General features: G+C 40.8%; 1 protein-coding gene and 1 long non-coding RNA gene across 8 annotated transcripts; one reads left to right on the forward strand and one right to left on the reverse strand.

Moving 5' to 3' along the window:
* Window positions 1-1134: 1134 nt before the first annotated feature.
* LOC111853035 (NACHT, LRR and PYD domains-containing protein 3-like) lies at window positions 1135-11653 on the reverse strand. 7 transcript variants are annotated; one of them, XM_023829484.2, is made up of 12 exons: window positions 11340-11653; window positions 7930-7984; window positions 7075-7345; window positions 6905-6950; window positions 6677-6726; window positions 4702-6586; window positions 4103-4273; window positions 3604-3777; window positions 3298-3462; window positions 2803-2976; window positions 2585-2631; window positions 1135-2379 (listed from the first exon to the last, which is right to left on the reverse strand). In XM_023829484.2, exons 2-12 carry the CDS (start codon window positions 7951-7953, stop codon window positions 1859-1861), a joined length of 3528 nt encoding a protein of 1175 aa, XP_023685252.2. In that variant the 5' UTR covers window positions 7954-7984; window positions 11340-11653; the 3' UTR covers window positions 1135-1858. The 7 variants fall into 7 exon arrangements, with proteins under 7 accessions (XP_023685252.2, XP_023685250.2, XP_023685251.2 ...); XM_023829482.2 differs by having other exon boundaries at window positions 7930-8016; XM_023829483.2 differs by having other exon boundaries at window positions 11299-11653.
* A 68-nt stretch (window positions 11654-11721) lies between these two features.
* LOC111853040 (uncharacterized) lies at window positions 11722-14380 on the forward strand. Its single transcript, XR_011985626.1, has 4 exons — window positions 11722-11875; window positions 12537-12731; window positions 12811-12890; window positions 13377-14380. It is a non-coding gene; the product is annotated as an uncharacterized lncRNA (long non-coding RNA).
* The last annotated feature ends 946 nt before the right edge of the window (window positions 14381-15326 follow it).

The following is a 15326-nucleotide window of genomic DNA, read 5'->3' on the forward strand; positions in this document are numbered from 1 at the left end:
ACATTTTGCCCACACTACCTTAAATCCAACAAGTTATCCCGATAAGCCAGTAACCCCGCTTCGTAGTACAGGCCACAGGCCACGGGTGAAGGTAAAATGCGGATTCCGCCGGACGTAAACAAAAGAGCCTTCGAGGAGCTCAGCAATGCGGTCCACGTCACGTCAGCTGCAGACACACCTCGAACGCACCTCGTGATTAGGTAACGTCGTATGGGTTTCTTTGTATGCCACGTGATCTGTCTACGCGGCATGCATCATTTGCGACACGTCTGTTTATAAACATAAAATCCAAATTGTTTGTAAACAGTCCGCATTTTACCCTCACCCCGCCTTACCAGTTTACAATGAAATGTGTTAATAAAACTAAAATTATATAAAATGTACATTAGGCTACCTGCACATTATTAGGTTTTATAGGCTACCTAGGTGCACTTTCAATTTTCGTTTCATTACCCGATTGCAATTCCTACGCAAAGGCGAAGACTATAGCGTTTGGTGTCGTGCTTTATATTACTGGGTAAAAAAGGATATATGGCCTCAGCTGACTTATTCGCTCCTGGATAACATGTCCGGCACATGAGAAATCTCGCTCACTTGCGGCGCTGGATGCCGGGATGGCGAGAGTAGATCTCGCAATATTGGGAAACAAACGCTCATGCTCTCTCCACCAAGACGTAAAACGAGTTGTTTTCGTTATCTGAGATAACTCCGGAATTCTCCCAGACGTCGGACTTGATTTTAGTGGAGGTATTAGGACACAACTTTAAACTCTCCACTTGCTAATTTTCTTTTCAACTCCAAAGCATCCATTTCGAACAGCTGCAGGAGATCGCTCGCGTCTTTTGAAAATGAAAGTGGGAGAGATTTCCGGGAATGCGCGTGCAGGCATAAACTGATATGAATTTTACGTTTTATCATCTTGAATGCAGGGATTTTTTGTGTCACTAAAACATAGCCCTACGGCATTTTTTGTTGCCACATGATGTTTTGAAAACTGCAATTTCTACCCGCGTTGTCCTGCGTCCGACCCAAACCCGTATCCGACACAGAAGAATATTTTTCACCCGTTTCATCAAAATGTTTTCATATTTTTTTCTATAATTGCCGCTCGTAGTCACAACGCGAAGTTCCAAGTGTCTTGAACACAGATGTTTATTCACAACACCTAAGCACCGCCGTAAACACCGTAGAACTAACGATATGACAAATACAATCAAAATACATCAATTACATATTCGCTAAATTTTGAGCTAAGAGGGGAGTTTGATACTGAAAATGCATGCTTGCTAGATGCTTCCTTTAACCCCTTGTGCAGTCCAAAAACTCCAGAGCCGCTTATGTCAACTTATTACTCTCCCGCCGGCATACAGGAAATGACGTATAATGACCGCAGTCAAAATGTAGACAAAAATAAAGGAAACAACCCTTAATCAAATACAATTCCCTTTCCCTTCTTAAATATAAACAATATTAAATATAAATACAACACAGAGGAAATTAATCAAAATCAGACAAACTTATTGAAAAAATGGAACCAAATTACAATTTAAAACAAAGTTTTACAACTGTCAGCACAATTGCAGATTTGCAAAATAAATATTCTACGTTCACCACTACTTTGAAATGTGTTAGTTTATTATACAACTTCCTGCTGCAATGCCTTTGCTATGGACATATGGTGGGTGATGGATGGGTGGGTGAACATACTGTATACGTACGATTTATGAATTCACAACATACACCGCTGTAACAGGAATTCTGTATTTATCATGAGCAGTAAGGGCATGGTTCACGGTTCGAGGTTTGCTGTCCTTTGATGCCATGCTTACTCAGTTCTATGCCCATCCTCTTTGGGCCATCAAATATTGTGCAGGGAGGCAGAGGCAGGGAGCGTCAGGCGGATCAACGCATGGGGCTGCTCAGTGAAGGCAATGCTGTATGAGTACAAGTGGGTCTTGGTGTCTGGGGAGACCTTGTAGAAGGACAGGGTGCCAGCCTGGAAGTCCAAGTACACGCCCAGAGTCTCTAAGTCAAAGGGCAGCCTCTGCAGGCGGGCTCTCTTCCTGATGTGACAAAGTGAGTTGTCACCCATACCGAAGCAGTGGAGAAGCCAAGACTTCTTATTGCCAGGACTATCATACTTCCATGGGAATCCTGGGTACGCCACCCCAACTTCGACACGCCCTCTGACCCTGACCTCCCAATAGCAGCGGCTGGAAAGACTCTCCCGGGACATCACTTGTATTTCGTTCTGAAACCAATCTGGGTGGTTGGGATACCTCTCTGTCCATATGTCTTCACATGTCACTGTTCGGTCCCCATCAGATAGGGACAAGCACATGTGTGCAGTTAGGGGATCCAGACTGATACTGCAGAAATCTGCGGGTCAGATAATAAACACTGGTTATGAAAGATACTTGTGTCTTTGGCTTGTATGACATGGCATTGATGTACCACACATGAGAAACACACTACACAGAAGGAGTAACCTGCAAACAATGCAAAAGTGTGTGCAGGAATATACACTATAGAGAAATGGGTTTGATCGTGTCAGAGTGCAGTGTATTTATGTAAACAAACTTACATTTTTGCAGCCCTGGCTTGTCTCTGTCCTCTCCACAATGGTCGTCACTACAAATTGGCAAAATCAGAATGACGAGGGTTGGATGATTGGCAGCACTGATATGTGATTGTCAGTACAGAGGCTCCACACATACACATTAACAGCAAAGGATTCTTAGAAATCAACCTATATCCCCTGATGGACAGGGGCAGCGACAGTAGCCAATCGGGAACACTCACAAGAGCTTCTCCAGTACACAGCTGGGATCCTCCTGCACAGCAGAGATCATTGTCAGTCCAGAGTCACCCGGGTGATTGTAGCTCAGATCCAGCTCTCTCAGGTGTGAGGGGTTTGAATGAAGGGCTTGACTCAGGAAAACACAGCCTTCTTCTGTGACCCAACAGCCTGACAGTCTGCAGACAGGAAGAATGACTGACTCACGTAAATGTTTACTGCGGGTTTGACAACTCACTGCAATAAACTCAAGAACTACGCAGAATCACTGCTTCAGTGCAGCATCTGAGTTTTCACTTCAATCACAAGCCATAAATAAACTTGCATTACAGCTACATTAATGTTTTATAATCTTGTGCCTTCAAATTTTTCATTTTAATTATTTTAAAACTCTGAATATTTATGCCTATGTAGTAAATAACAATAATGTATAATTTTACTGCCATTCATAAATAAATAATTAATATACTTAACATAAAGAGCTAACAAACACTTCTCACCCGAGTCGCTGTAGTCCGCACTTGGGATCTTCAAGTCCACCACAAAGTAATTTCACTCCTGAGTCTTTGAGATCATTGTCTCTCAGTTCCAACTCCCTCAGCTCAAAGCGTAACAGTAAGGCCAGATCTCCACAGCACACCTCTGTGAGGCAGCAGTTACCCAACCTGTCAAGAGAAGACCTTCAGCTGTTAATCAGGAGTGCCATTCACCCACCCAGACCCGTGTGAAAATAGTATGTGAGGCCCTTTATATGTAGAAGGAAAAAGGAACTATTTGGAAAATAAAGTCATCCTTTTTGTACTCACTTCAACTTCTCAAGTTTACAACCTGCACGGATCAATTCGGCACAAAGCACTCGCACACCACCATCTCCTACATCATTGTAGCTCAGATCCAGCTCTCTCAGGTGTGAGGCGTTTAAGCTCAGAGCTGAGGCCAGGATCTCACAGCCTACCTTAGTGATATAACAGCTCGATAGCCTGGAGAAAGGAGAGCAAAACATCCTGCAATTCAATTTCAATTCAATTTATTTGTATAGTGTGTTTTCACAACATTACATTGTCTCTAAGCGCTTTACAGCATCCCCACCCAAAACCCCCAGTGAGCAAACCAGAGGTGACAGTGGGAAGGAAAAACTCCCTAGAAGGAAGAAACCTTTGGAGGAACCAGACTCAGAGGAGGAGCCCAACCTCCTGGGGCTGGCAGGGAAAGTCAAAGTCCCAGTTTACAATTTCCCAGTCTTAACATCCTGCAGATCATCTTTCAATTCGAAACAAAGCAAATGTTGCGGTCTAGAGTACTCACCGAAGTGTCTGTAATCTGCAGTGAGGACTGCTCAGTTGACGAGCCAGAAACGTCAGTCCTGTATCCCGCAGCACATTGTAGCTCAGGTTGAGCTCTCTCACATGGTTAGTTACTTTGAGAGCTGATGCCACTAATTCAAATGACGAATCTCTAAGATTACAACTGTCTAGCCTGCCCATTGATGAAAGGAGGATGTTAGCTACACATTTACACAGGTATGTTCTTGTCCAATAAAACTTCCATAGCAGAAACAGTCAAGTACCCAAGTCTGTCTGCACTGCTGTGTGAATTATAATCACAGCAGTATGGCAGACAACTAGGTAACTAGCAGGTAACCAATTACTGAAACAGAAGAACAACAAAACTGTAAAATATATATATATATATATATATATATATGTATATATATATGTATATATATATATATATATATGTGATATGGTGGTTTGTGCTCATGGATTGGTAAAATAAAGCATTTTTCAAAAAATTGATTTAAACTTATTTATTGCAAAAGTCCAATTTCGTTTTACTAGATTTCTAAAAACTTATCTAAATGTTTAGATAAATGTTCAAACTACTACAGATAAACCGGTACTCACATGGCATTCCTGCAAATTTTCAGGACTGGTAATAACCTCTCTAAACAGATGATTGCATCCCCGTAGGCCTTAAAGTCAAAGTCTTCCAGCACATCCTCTTTTGTAAGTAACACAAAGCTGAGGGCTGAGCACTGGTACGGTTCCAGTTTGGTATCTGTAAGATTTCTTGCTTTCAAGTAAGTCTGGATTTCCGCCACTAGTGAATGGTCATTCAATTCATTCAGGCAGTGGAAAAAATTAATAATCCTATCTGGAGGATAGTCCACCTTGATCGTCTTCTTGATGTACTTGACTGTCACCTTAGCACTCCAGTTTGCATTTCTTGTTGATGTCAGCAGACCTTCAAGCAAAGTCTGATTAGATTCTAGTGAGAAGCCCAGAAGGAAACGGAGAAAAAGGTCCAGATGCCCGTTTTCACTCAACAAGGCCAGGTATATGGCACTTTTGTGTAAAGTAGGCAATGAGGCTCTTTTTCGTTTGGAGAGACGATGTATAAACTTGCACATTTGAAAAATATTGTTTTTTTCCTCCTTGACATCATGCTTATTTGTCACTTCACATTGTTCTTGCTTTTCTACCCCATAGTATGGGTGCAGGACATTTTTGTTCTCTTGTGTGAATTTGTAAACGGCATACAGAGCAGCGAGATACTCCTGAAAGGTCAGGTGTATAAAACAGTATGCTTTTTCTTGGTAGAATTTAGACTCTTCAATAAAGATTTCCGTGCAGAGATGAGAATACACAGACGCATCACGGACATCAATGCCATAAGATTCTAGATCATCCTCATAAAATATCAGTTTCCCCTTTTCCAAGCCATGAAAGGAGAGCTCACCAAGTTTAAGAATCATTTCTTTATCTTCCTTCAACAACAATTTGGAATTTCTCACATAGTTCCCTTGATATTTTTGTTTTTTAAGGCTTATTTGAATGAGCAAGAAGTGAGTGTACATTTGGGTCAGAGTTTGGGGTATTTCGTTATTGACTTCTTCATCTATTAGTTTCTCAAGTACAGCTGCTGAAATCCAGCAGAAGATCGGTATGTGACACATGATGAACAAGGTCCTTGATGTCTTAATGTGCTCAAATATTTTGTTGCCCAGGACCTTGTTGCTGAACCTTTTGGTGAAGTATTCTTCCTTCTGTGCATCATTAAACCCCCGTACCTCTGTCAGCTGTTGGATGCAGTCAGGCGGGATCTGATTGGTTGCTGCTGGCCGGGAGGTTATCCAGAGGAGAGCAGAGGGAAGGAGATTCCCTGTGATAAGGTTGGTTAACAGCACATCAACTGTAGTGGTCTCTGTTGCATCGCTCCAGGTCTCATTGTCTTTGAAATTAAGGGGAAGACGGCATTCATCCAGGCCATCAAGGATAAACACAGTCTTCAAGTTCTCCCACAAGATCTTTTCCATTTCTTTTATTTCTGGAAAGTGCCGATGAATGAGCTGAATGAGGCTACACTGCTTCTCCTTCATCCGATTTAGGTCACGGAAAGGAAGAGTAAATACAAAATCCATATCTTGATTTTCTCTTTCTTCTGCCCAGTCAAGAACAAACTTTTGCACAGACACCGTTTTCCCAATACCTGCGATACCTCTAGTCAGAACGGTTCTGATACGTTTCCTCTGGCTGGGGAGAGGTTTGAAGATGTCACTGCATTTGATGGTGTGTTCTGGGGAAGCATTTTTCCAGAATTCTGTCTCAATCTGCCGGATCGCGTGTTCATTATTTACTCCCCCATTCCCAGCTTCTGTGATGTACAGCTCCGTGTAGATATCATTGAGGAAGATGGTCTTCCCTTGTTTTGGTAATGTCTCAAATATACATTGAAACTTCTCCTTTAGTCTGCTTTTAATTTGTCTTTGGACGTCTCTGTACTTCTTGCCTGAAATGTAAGGGCCAAAGTTATTATATAATTCCTCAAAATGTATTGTTGTATAAACACACTCTTACATATACAAATACATATACACACTCTGGATGTCACATTTAGATTGGAGCTCATCGTCCATCTGCACACTGGCACTGTGTAGGTACAAAGAAGACAGCGTGTTAATGGGTTTTTGACTTCCTCAAATACTGACTCAAGAAGGGTCCTCTTTCATAAACTTAATATGCTAATCAAAGAATAAATATCTGGATTCTTATGTTTGTCCCCAGTGTGTGCCTATACATAAGTATGGAACAGAAATACTGAACACACCATGGGCCAGTAGTCCTGTCACCCAGCTCCCTTCCTGCCTCGTTACCTTAAAAAAGAGAGAATTTCAAAATCATTTCCTTATCATGCTATATAATACAATGTTCTTTTTGAAGAGCTTAAAAAATGTTACATTTTCGGAGAAACACAAGAAAAGTTAAAAATATGATTACTCCACTGCAGGTCTTTATTAAGTCTCAAAGCAAGGTCATTCAGGTTCATCTTCCCCAGGATTTCAAGCATGACTTTGAGAGCACCGTCTTCACAGTAGAAACTTCTCATTATGGAGGCGATGTCCGGTTCATCTTTAATGTCCTCCAGCTGACCCCAAGGAATGGGCTTTAACTCTTTATATACTGGGGTACTCAGTCTAAATTTAAACTCCTTCAGCTGGGCACCACTGAGCTCCTTCAGGTAATCCAGCAAGAGGCCAGCGAGCGAGACCTGAGTGTGAAGAGGATAAGAGGTGAGTTCATGAGACCTCAGAAGCCTGAACACGGTCACTCAGACACACACACTGACCTTTCCAGTAACATAAGTCAATTTTCTTCCTCGGATTCTTATGTGTCTGCTGGACATGCGTATATCATTACTATAATAATCACTTGTGTGTTTATCAAATATCATTATTCAACCATTATTTAACCAGGTTGGTCCTACTGAGATTTAAAATCTCTTTTTGCAAGAGACACATGTCCAGGATAAGCAGCAATAAAAAAATACTGCAGTTTAAGAACCAATACAGCACATTAAAAACAGGCTTAACACCATAAAATAACTCATGCTAAAAATAGCACGTTAAGACAATAACGAATATATATCATTCTATTTTATCATTCTATACACTTTTTACATTTACGTTTGGTGTAGTAGAGAAGCGCACTCCGGAAAGCGAGTTTTTCTGTGCTATTTTCAGTGACTTCTGGGTAAAAATAGTTCATGTGTGAACTTCAGCTTTTCTGCTGTGCAGAGTCTGGTATTTGCAGCCCTAACAGCATGTATTACATGTTAGCCCGTTATCGCCATACCTCTTCATGGGAACGGTGAGCCATGGCTTAGACGATCAGGGCTCCGGGATTATATCTGCAAAGAAAGCAGCTTCCGGGTATCGCAGTCTGCCAATGAAATATCCGACACGGGGCTCACTATTGTGGAAAAATGTAATTAAACCAACCAAATAAAGCGCTATTTACTACGCAAGTACGGAGGACTATTTAAATACGTCTCTGTTAATTACGCAATGATTGCAATAATCCATAGGAATGACGGACTGCTCTTTATAATTAAACAATTAGTACAAACAGGAAATCTGTGCAAAACTTTTTCGCAAGTTAGCAAATCAAAGCCTAATAATAGTAATACATTTCTAAAGCACTTCGCGTTAGTTACATGGTCTCAGAGCTGTACATTTATACATAGGCTATATATATTAATAGTTAATATTTCTCTGCAATGAATACTTACTGCTCTCGATACTTAAGTTTTCTTTTCCTTATTCTATACTGCGCAACTCGTATTTCCATATAGACTTTTATTTTAGATTCATTTTATTTTATATTTATTTTTCATTTCGGTTGAACTCAAAATCAGTTTTAGGTTGGATATTCGACGGATATTCAGATCCACACTCTCCAGACTTAGCGGCGGGGCATCACGCAAGCTAGCCGGCTTAATTCCCTAAAATTAGGCCTTTTCTTTCAATAGCTCCAAGGCCGTTGGAGCCTGTGACCCAAAACCTAGTACCAATTGTAGTACTACCTTTGGCCTATAGGACACAGCAACTTTAAATCAAGTTTAACCCTTTGTTTAATTGATATGATTTTTTCCCTCTAAAATTAGGCCTTTTCTGTCAATAGCTTCTAGGCCGTTGGAGCCTGTGACCCAAAACCTAGTACCAATTGTAGTGCTACCTCAGGCCTATAGGACACAGCAACTCTCATTCAAGTTTAACCCTTTGTGTACTTGACATGATTTTTTTTCTCAAATATTAGGCCTTTTCTGTCAATAGCTTCTAGCCCGTAGGAGCCTGTGACGCAAAACCTAGTACCAATTGTAGTACTTCATGAGTCCTATGGGACACAGCAAGTTTTGTATCACTTCAAGCGCTCTATATGTATTTTTATTGTGAAATTGTCACCCCAATCATGTTCAATGTTAATAAAACCCAGTATATAGCACCTCTAAGAAATTTTCAGAAATTTACTGTCACATCCCATACCTACCCTAGTCAGACGACTAAGTGACTGCATCTGTCCCATTGCCTTTAATGCCTGGATTGCCCCCACATTGTATGTCAGGTATTTTTGTTTTCATGCGACCTACAGAGCTTTTATTCTGTGTTCTCGGCATCTCCTGTGCCTTACCTTCCTTTATAGATCCCATCCTTCCAAATCCCCGCTTCCCTCAGACCTAGGTCATCAACACATTCTCATACCCAGTGCATGAAAAACCGACGCATGGTCAGAGCCCTTTGGTGTCGTTAAATGAAGCACAAGGTCTCCTTCAGTGTCTAATTCAGATGCATGCGGTGTTTGGACGTTTGACTTGCAATGCATCATGGGACAAATATTTGGGGTCGGGACTTAATTCTTATATATTTGTACTTCTATACACATCAGAATGATAAGGAGCGTCTCCAACAACTCACCTGGATCTGAAGTAGGCAATTTGTGGGTGCTACAGTCCTGATTTAAATTTTTTTCCCAGGACTAGCTGTGAGCAAAAAATTCAAACACAACATGCATCTGAATTAGACACTGAAGGAGACCTTGTGCTTCATTTAAGGACACCAAAGGGCTCTGACCATGCGTCTGTTTTTCTGCAAAAACGGGTTAAACTTGAATTGAAGTTGCTGTGTCCTATAGGCCAAAGGTAGTACTACAATTGGTACTAGGTTTTGGGTCACAGGCTCCAACAGCCTAGAAGCTATTGACAGAAAAGGCCTAATTTTAGAGGGAAAAAATCATATCAATTAAACAAAGGGTTAATATCAAATAAAAGTTGCTGTGTCCTATAGGCCAAAGGTAGTACTACAATTGGTACTAGGTTTTGGGTCACAGGCTCCAACAGCCTAGAAGCTATTGACAGAAAAGGCCTAATTTTAGAGGGAAAAAATCATATCAATTAAACAAAGGGTTAATATCAAATAAAAGTTGCTGTGTCCTATAGGCCAAAGGTAGTACTACAATTGGTACTAGGTTTTGGGTCACAGGCTCCAACAGCCTAGAAGCTATTGACAGAAAAGGCCTAATTTTAGAGGGAAAAAATCATATCAATTAAACAAAGGGTTAATATCAAATAAAAGTTGCTGTGTCCTATAGGCCAAAGGTAGTACTACAATTGGTACTAGGTTTTGGGTCACAGGCTCCAACAGCCTAGAAGCTATTGACAGAAAAGGCCTAATTTTTGAGAATAAAAAATCATATCAAGTACACAAAGGGTTAAAATTGAATTAAAGTTGCTGTGTCCCATAGGCCTGAGGTAGTACTACAATTGGTACTAGGTTTTGGGTCACAGGCTCCTACGGCCTAGAAGCTATTGAAAGAAATCTATTTACCCACTTTTCCCTTTTAGAATGATGCTTTAAAATGCAATAAAGTGTTAAAAACCAGTAAAGTTCACTGTGTCCTGTGCATGTCAGGTATTTGCAGAATATGCACTCATTTTGGAGTTACTGGGTCCCATTGCATTGAAGTTATTGCAAGCAATCAGTATTTTATTATTCTGACAGTAATTTGTTGACAGTCCCTAAGTCAGCGGTGCGCGAGCGCCTCCGAGGCTGTGGAATTGATCTGGCCGTCTTTCGACCGCCTTATGCCGCCTAGCGTGAGTGATGCCCCACCGCTAAGTCTGGAGAGTGTGGATCTGAATATCCGTCGAATATCCAACCTAAAACTGATTTCACCTCGGTTATATACACATTTAACTCCATTTTCCGGAAATGCTCATCTCAGTTAAGAAATGAATCCAGCCCGGAAATGTACATGTAACCCCGCTGGCACATATCCCTGACACCTGGTTAACTGCAGGAATTTCAAACACAAGTTCTTCAGTTTGGTCTAATAAGGAAGAGGAAGATGTAGCAATAACTTTACAGACCCCTGCAATGTCTTACTAAACAATTTAAATGTATTAAATTGTCCTCCTTTTCTTGTGTTTACAACTTTTTGAAACATTTACCCTTTTCTCAGACAATGCATTTGCTTAACAGCATCACCGGTAAATAGCATTGGGAAAATGATACATTTGACCATAATGAAAGCAACAGAAAACATATAGTTCCTGTTCTGGTTGGACAAACGGAAAAAAACAAATGTTCAGTACAATATACTTGAGTGCACTCAATGTCATACCAATTCAATTACTACCAAAACCAACAATTATTGTAGGATATGTACGTGTCCGTGGTGACAAGATGATGATCCAAGACGACCCAGACCTTGCAGGAACAGGACTCGCACGGAATGATCCAGAAGAAAAAAAACAGGCAGGATATCCAAGGTGAACGATGCTTGAAATAAAAATCCTCAAATTAACAAATCCTCATACTTTAACGTCATAAAACGTCGAACAGCCACCATAAATCTCCACTCTCTTTTTAAATAAATCCTTTGTTTTTTTCCGCTCTCTGCATGTCCCTCTTAACGCCTATAAAACTCAATCGAACTTTCTCGTACCTCTTAAAGTGACAGTGTCCCCTATACACCGTATACGTGTGTGTGTATATACAGTATATATATATATATAGTACGGCATCCGCTATATGCAGCGGATTTCCGGTCTGACGTTTCAGCCAGCTGCAGTATTTCCGGTACGCACGAGCTATGGCGTTTTTCACTCGATCTCTGCAGGACCTGCCAGGGATAACTGTGAACGACGTGAATCGCATCATTCATACCGCATCCAAGACGCCTATGTCAAAAAAGGACAAAGTCTTTAAATTGTATGTGTCCAGCTACATACACAACTATGAAGGTAAGTCTCTGTTTTGAGTTCTAAACTATCTCTGATACTTGCTAGCCGTTTACTAGCCTAAGTTAGCACCTTGATAGAGTAACGTTTATTTACTAACTAACGTTAGCATTTTGATAGGTAGGTTAACGTCATGAATATGTTGTTTTTGTGCATTGTACTATACTAACCCCAATGATAATCTCAGTTTCAAACAAGGTGTCAGGAGAGGTGACAGTTAGGTCTGAGTGCTTCAGGTACACAGTTAATCTTGCATAAAATTGTGTCATCATCTTCAATCAGGGTAGCCGCAGTCATGGAAAACCTGGATAAGTTTTGGAATTCTTGGATAGAGAGGAAAAGTAATGGAAAAGTGTTACTTTCGGTTTCTTTGTTCTGCGGAACCTGAAAATATTAACCTATTTCAAAGATATTTTGCACGTTTAATAACGAGGTCCAGTGACAACTTTTCTGCCCTATTGGAAATTCCTATTGGAAATTTAGATTTTTTTCACCCCACCCTACTACATATTTCTATGTACTTGTTTTTTCCATAACACTTTTTAAAGTTCACTAACAGAGTTCCACTTACAAAAGTTCACTAATTTATTATATGAAAGATTGTCTTTAACTGTACTTGCAGCAGGTACAATTTGTTCTCTAACAGATTTTTTTATTGTAACAGATTGTCCTAAGGGATTCAACTCCTGTGGAGTTACAGGAGTGCCAGTGTACCTGTGTGGCTGGTACATCCTTGTGCAGCCAAGTGGCAGCTCTTCTTTTTCAAACTGCCCACTATTCCCAGCTGAGGCTCACATCAGTTCCCCCAGTGTTCAGCTGCACAGAGACTGAACAAAAGTGGCATAAACCAAGGACTATGGTAAGTAATCTGATGCTTTGATTTTATTTATGGATATCTGTTCAATGTTTATAGAAAAAATGTTTTTGTTTGTATACAGGGTATTAAACCTGGTCCAGTAAACAAGATGGTTATCCTGTCAGCCAGACTAAGAGAAAGAAGACTGGTAGAAGGAATCAGGTTTGTGTTGCTATCAATACTACCCACCGACACTAAAAAATTAAAAACTAATAGTGACTATTTTAGTAACACAGCACACCACAGCACACGGTGCACAGCGAAATTTGACTGTTGGAGTAGTGAGTGGGTACAGTACCTTACTCAAGAGCACCTCAGTGGCAACTAGGTGGGAAATCAAACTCACAACCGTCCAGTCATGAGTCCCATTCCTTGAAATGATAGGCCACCAATGCCCCACAGTGACATTTGGCATGCACAACTACACATGCATATGTGTGCACTCCGGTCCCCACCTACCCACACACACACTTACTTACATACATCTATGGACATACACACACACTCAAACATGCAGACCCACAACCACACATGCTCACACGTAATGCTCATTGTTACATACATGCATGCATGCCTACACACATGGTTTTGCACACATATATTTCTTTTTTTATAGCACACTTGTTTCCTTTTTTGTCTTTTTCACAGAAGCAACTTGTATAAAGGTTTTTAGCTCATCTCTGCCAGAAATATCAACGCTTAAAGTTCATGACGTATACCATGACCATCCTGCTGATAAAGCTCCCATGATCACAACAATGGCTGTTTCCAGTGATGTACCTCTGGTTGACTCCATGTTCGGAGAGGTGCAAGAGGGAAGTGTGCTGTCTTATCAGATGCCAACAAAGACTGTCCCAAGGACCCGTCCGCACACAGACGCCCCTTCTCCCCCACAGCTGCCACTCTCCGATTACAGCTTGGGACCCTCTACATGTGCATTAGTCTGCTCTGAACATCAGCACCATCACATGGCATCCCTTGAGACATCTTTGGAGACAGCACACAAAATTGAACACTGCACACGAGAACAGAGTTCTTGTGCTGAATGGCAGCAACTAAGGAGGTGCCGCATCACCTCTTCCAAATTCCGAGAGGTCTGTCACACCAGGGGGGAAAGCTCTGCTGAAAACCTCGCCAAAAGGCTTCTGAGACCTTGCCATCAGACTGCTAACATGCGGCAGGGGCTTGACATGGAGCCTATAGCAATAGAGGAGTACTGCAAGGTAAGGGTGGTGAACCACTGTCCATGTGGGTTTCCGATACACCCTGATGCACCATGGATGGGTTCATCACCTGATGGGATTGTGTACGATCCTGAGGGGCAGCCAGTGTTTGGCCTATTGGAGATCAAATGCCCAAATGTAACAAGCTATGTGGACTGCCCTTACTTTCAGATCAGGGAGGGTACACAGACAGTGAGGCGATCTCATCCTTATTACTGGCAGATCCAGGGCCAGATGTTAATTTCGGGGTGTGACTTTGTTACTTACACACAAGATGACATGTTTATTCAGAGAATTTCCCGTGACATGGAAGTCATTGAAACCATTAAAGAAAAAATTGACCGTTTCTATTTTATTTTTACCTCAGTGCCTTCTTGGGTAATGTAAATGTATTTGTAGCAGTGTTGAATAAAATGTTGCTGCATTGTGTTTGTTTATGCAAAATGACTGTAACAGATGACTTGGATTTAAGCATTTAGGTGTTTTATATTGTTTAAGTAATCAAGGTAAATGACAAACTAAAAAATGGGTGATAACAAAAGCAACTTTAAGTTTTTAATAGGCAGCACTTTAAGACCTCAACTGTGTGCAAACAGATTTCATGAAAATATAAACAAGAGTAGGGAAAATATGAGTTAATATGTAAAGATAAATGCTGGCCTATTTAAGCCAGAGTACTGCTCACATTTAAAGTATTTTAAAAAGGGAGGGTAAAAAACATTGTATTTTCATAATTTGTTTGCATATAAACATATACTTTATATACAGTGGGGCAAAAAAGTATTTAGTCAGCCACCAATTGTGCAAGTTCTCCCACTTAAAAAGATGAGAGAGGCCTGTAATTTTCATCATAGGTATACCTCAACTATGAGACAAAATGAGAAAAAAATCCAGAAAATCACATTGTCTGATTTTTAAAGAATTTATTTGCAAATTATGGTGGCCTACACTAAATACTTTTTTGCCCCACTGTATAGTAAGTACACAACAAAAATATAAATGCAACACTTTCGGTTTTGCTCCCATTTTGCATGAGCTGAACTCAAAGATCTGAAACATTTTCTACATACACAAAAGACCCATTACTCTCAAATATTGTTCTCAAATCTGTCTAAATCTGTGTTAGTGAGCACTTCTCCTTTGCCATGATAATCCATCCCACCTCACAGGTGTGGCATGTCAAGGTGCTGATTAGACAGCATCAATATTGCACATGTGTGCCTTAGACTGCCCACAATAAAAGGCCACTCTGAAATGTGCAGTTTGATCACAGCACAATGCCACAGATGTCGCAGCGTTTGAGGGAGCGTGCAATTGGCATGCTGACTGCAGGAATGTCTACCAGAGCTGTTGCCCGTGAAATGAATGTTCATTT

This window comes from Paramormyrops kingsleyae, chromosome 25 (genome assembly GCF_048594095.1).
Source record: "Paramormyrops kingsleyae isolate MSU_618 chromosome 25, PKINGS_0.4, whole genome shotgun sequence".
Taxonomy (NCBI): domain Eukaryota; kingdom Metazoa; phylum Chordata; class Actinopteri; order Osteoglossiformes; family Mormyridae; genus Paramormyrops; species Paramormyrops kingsleyae.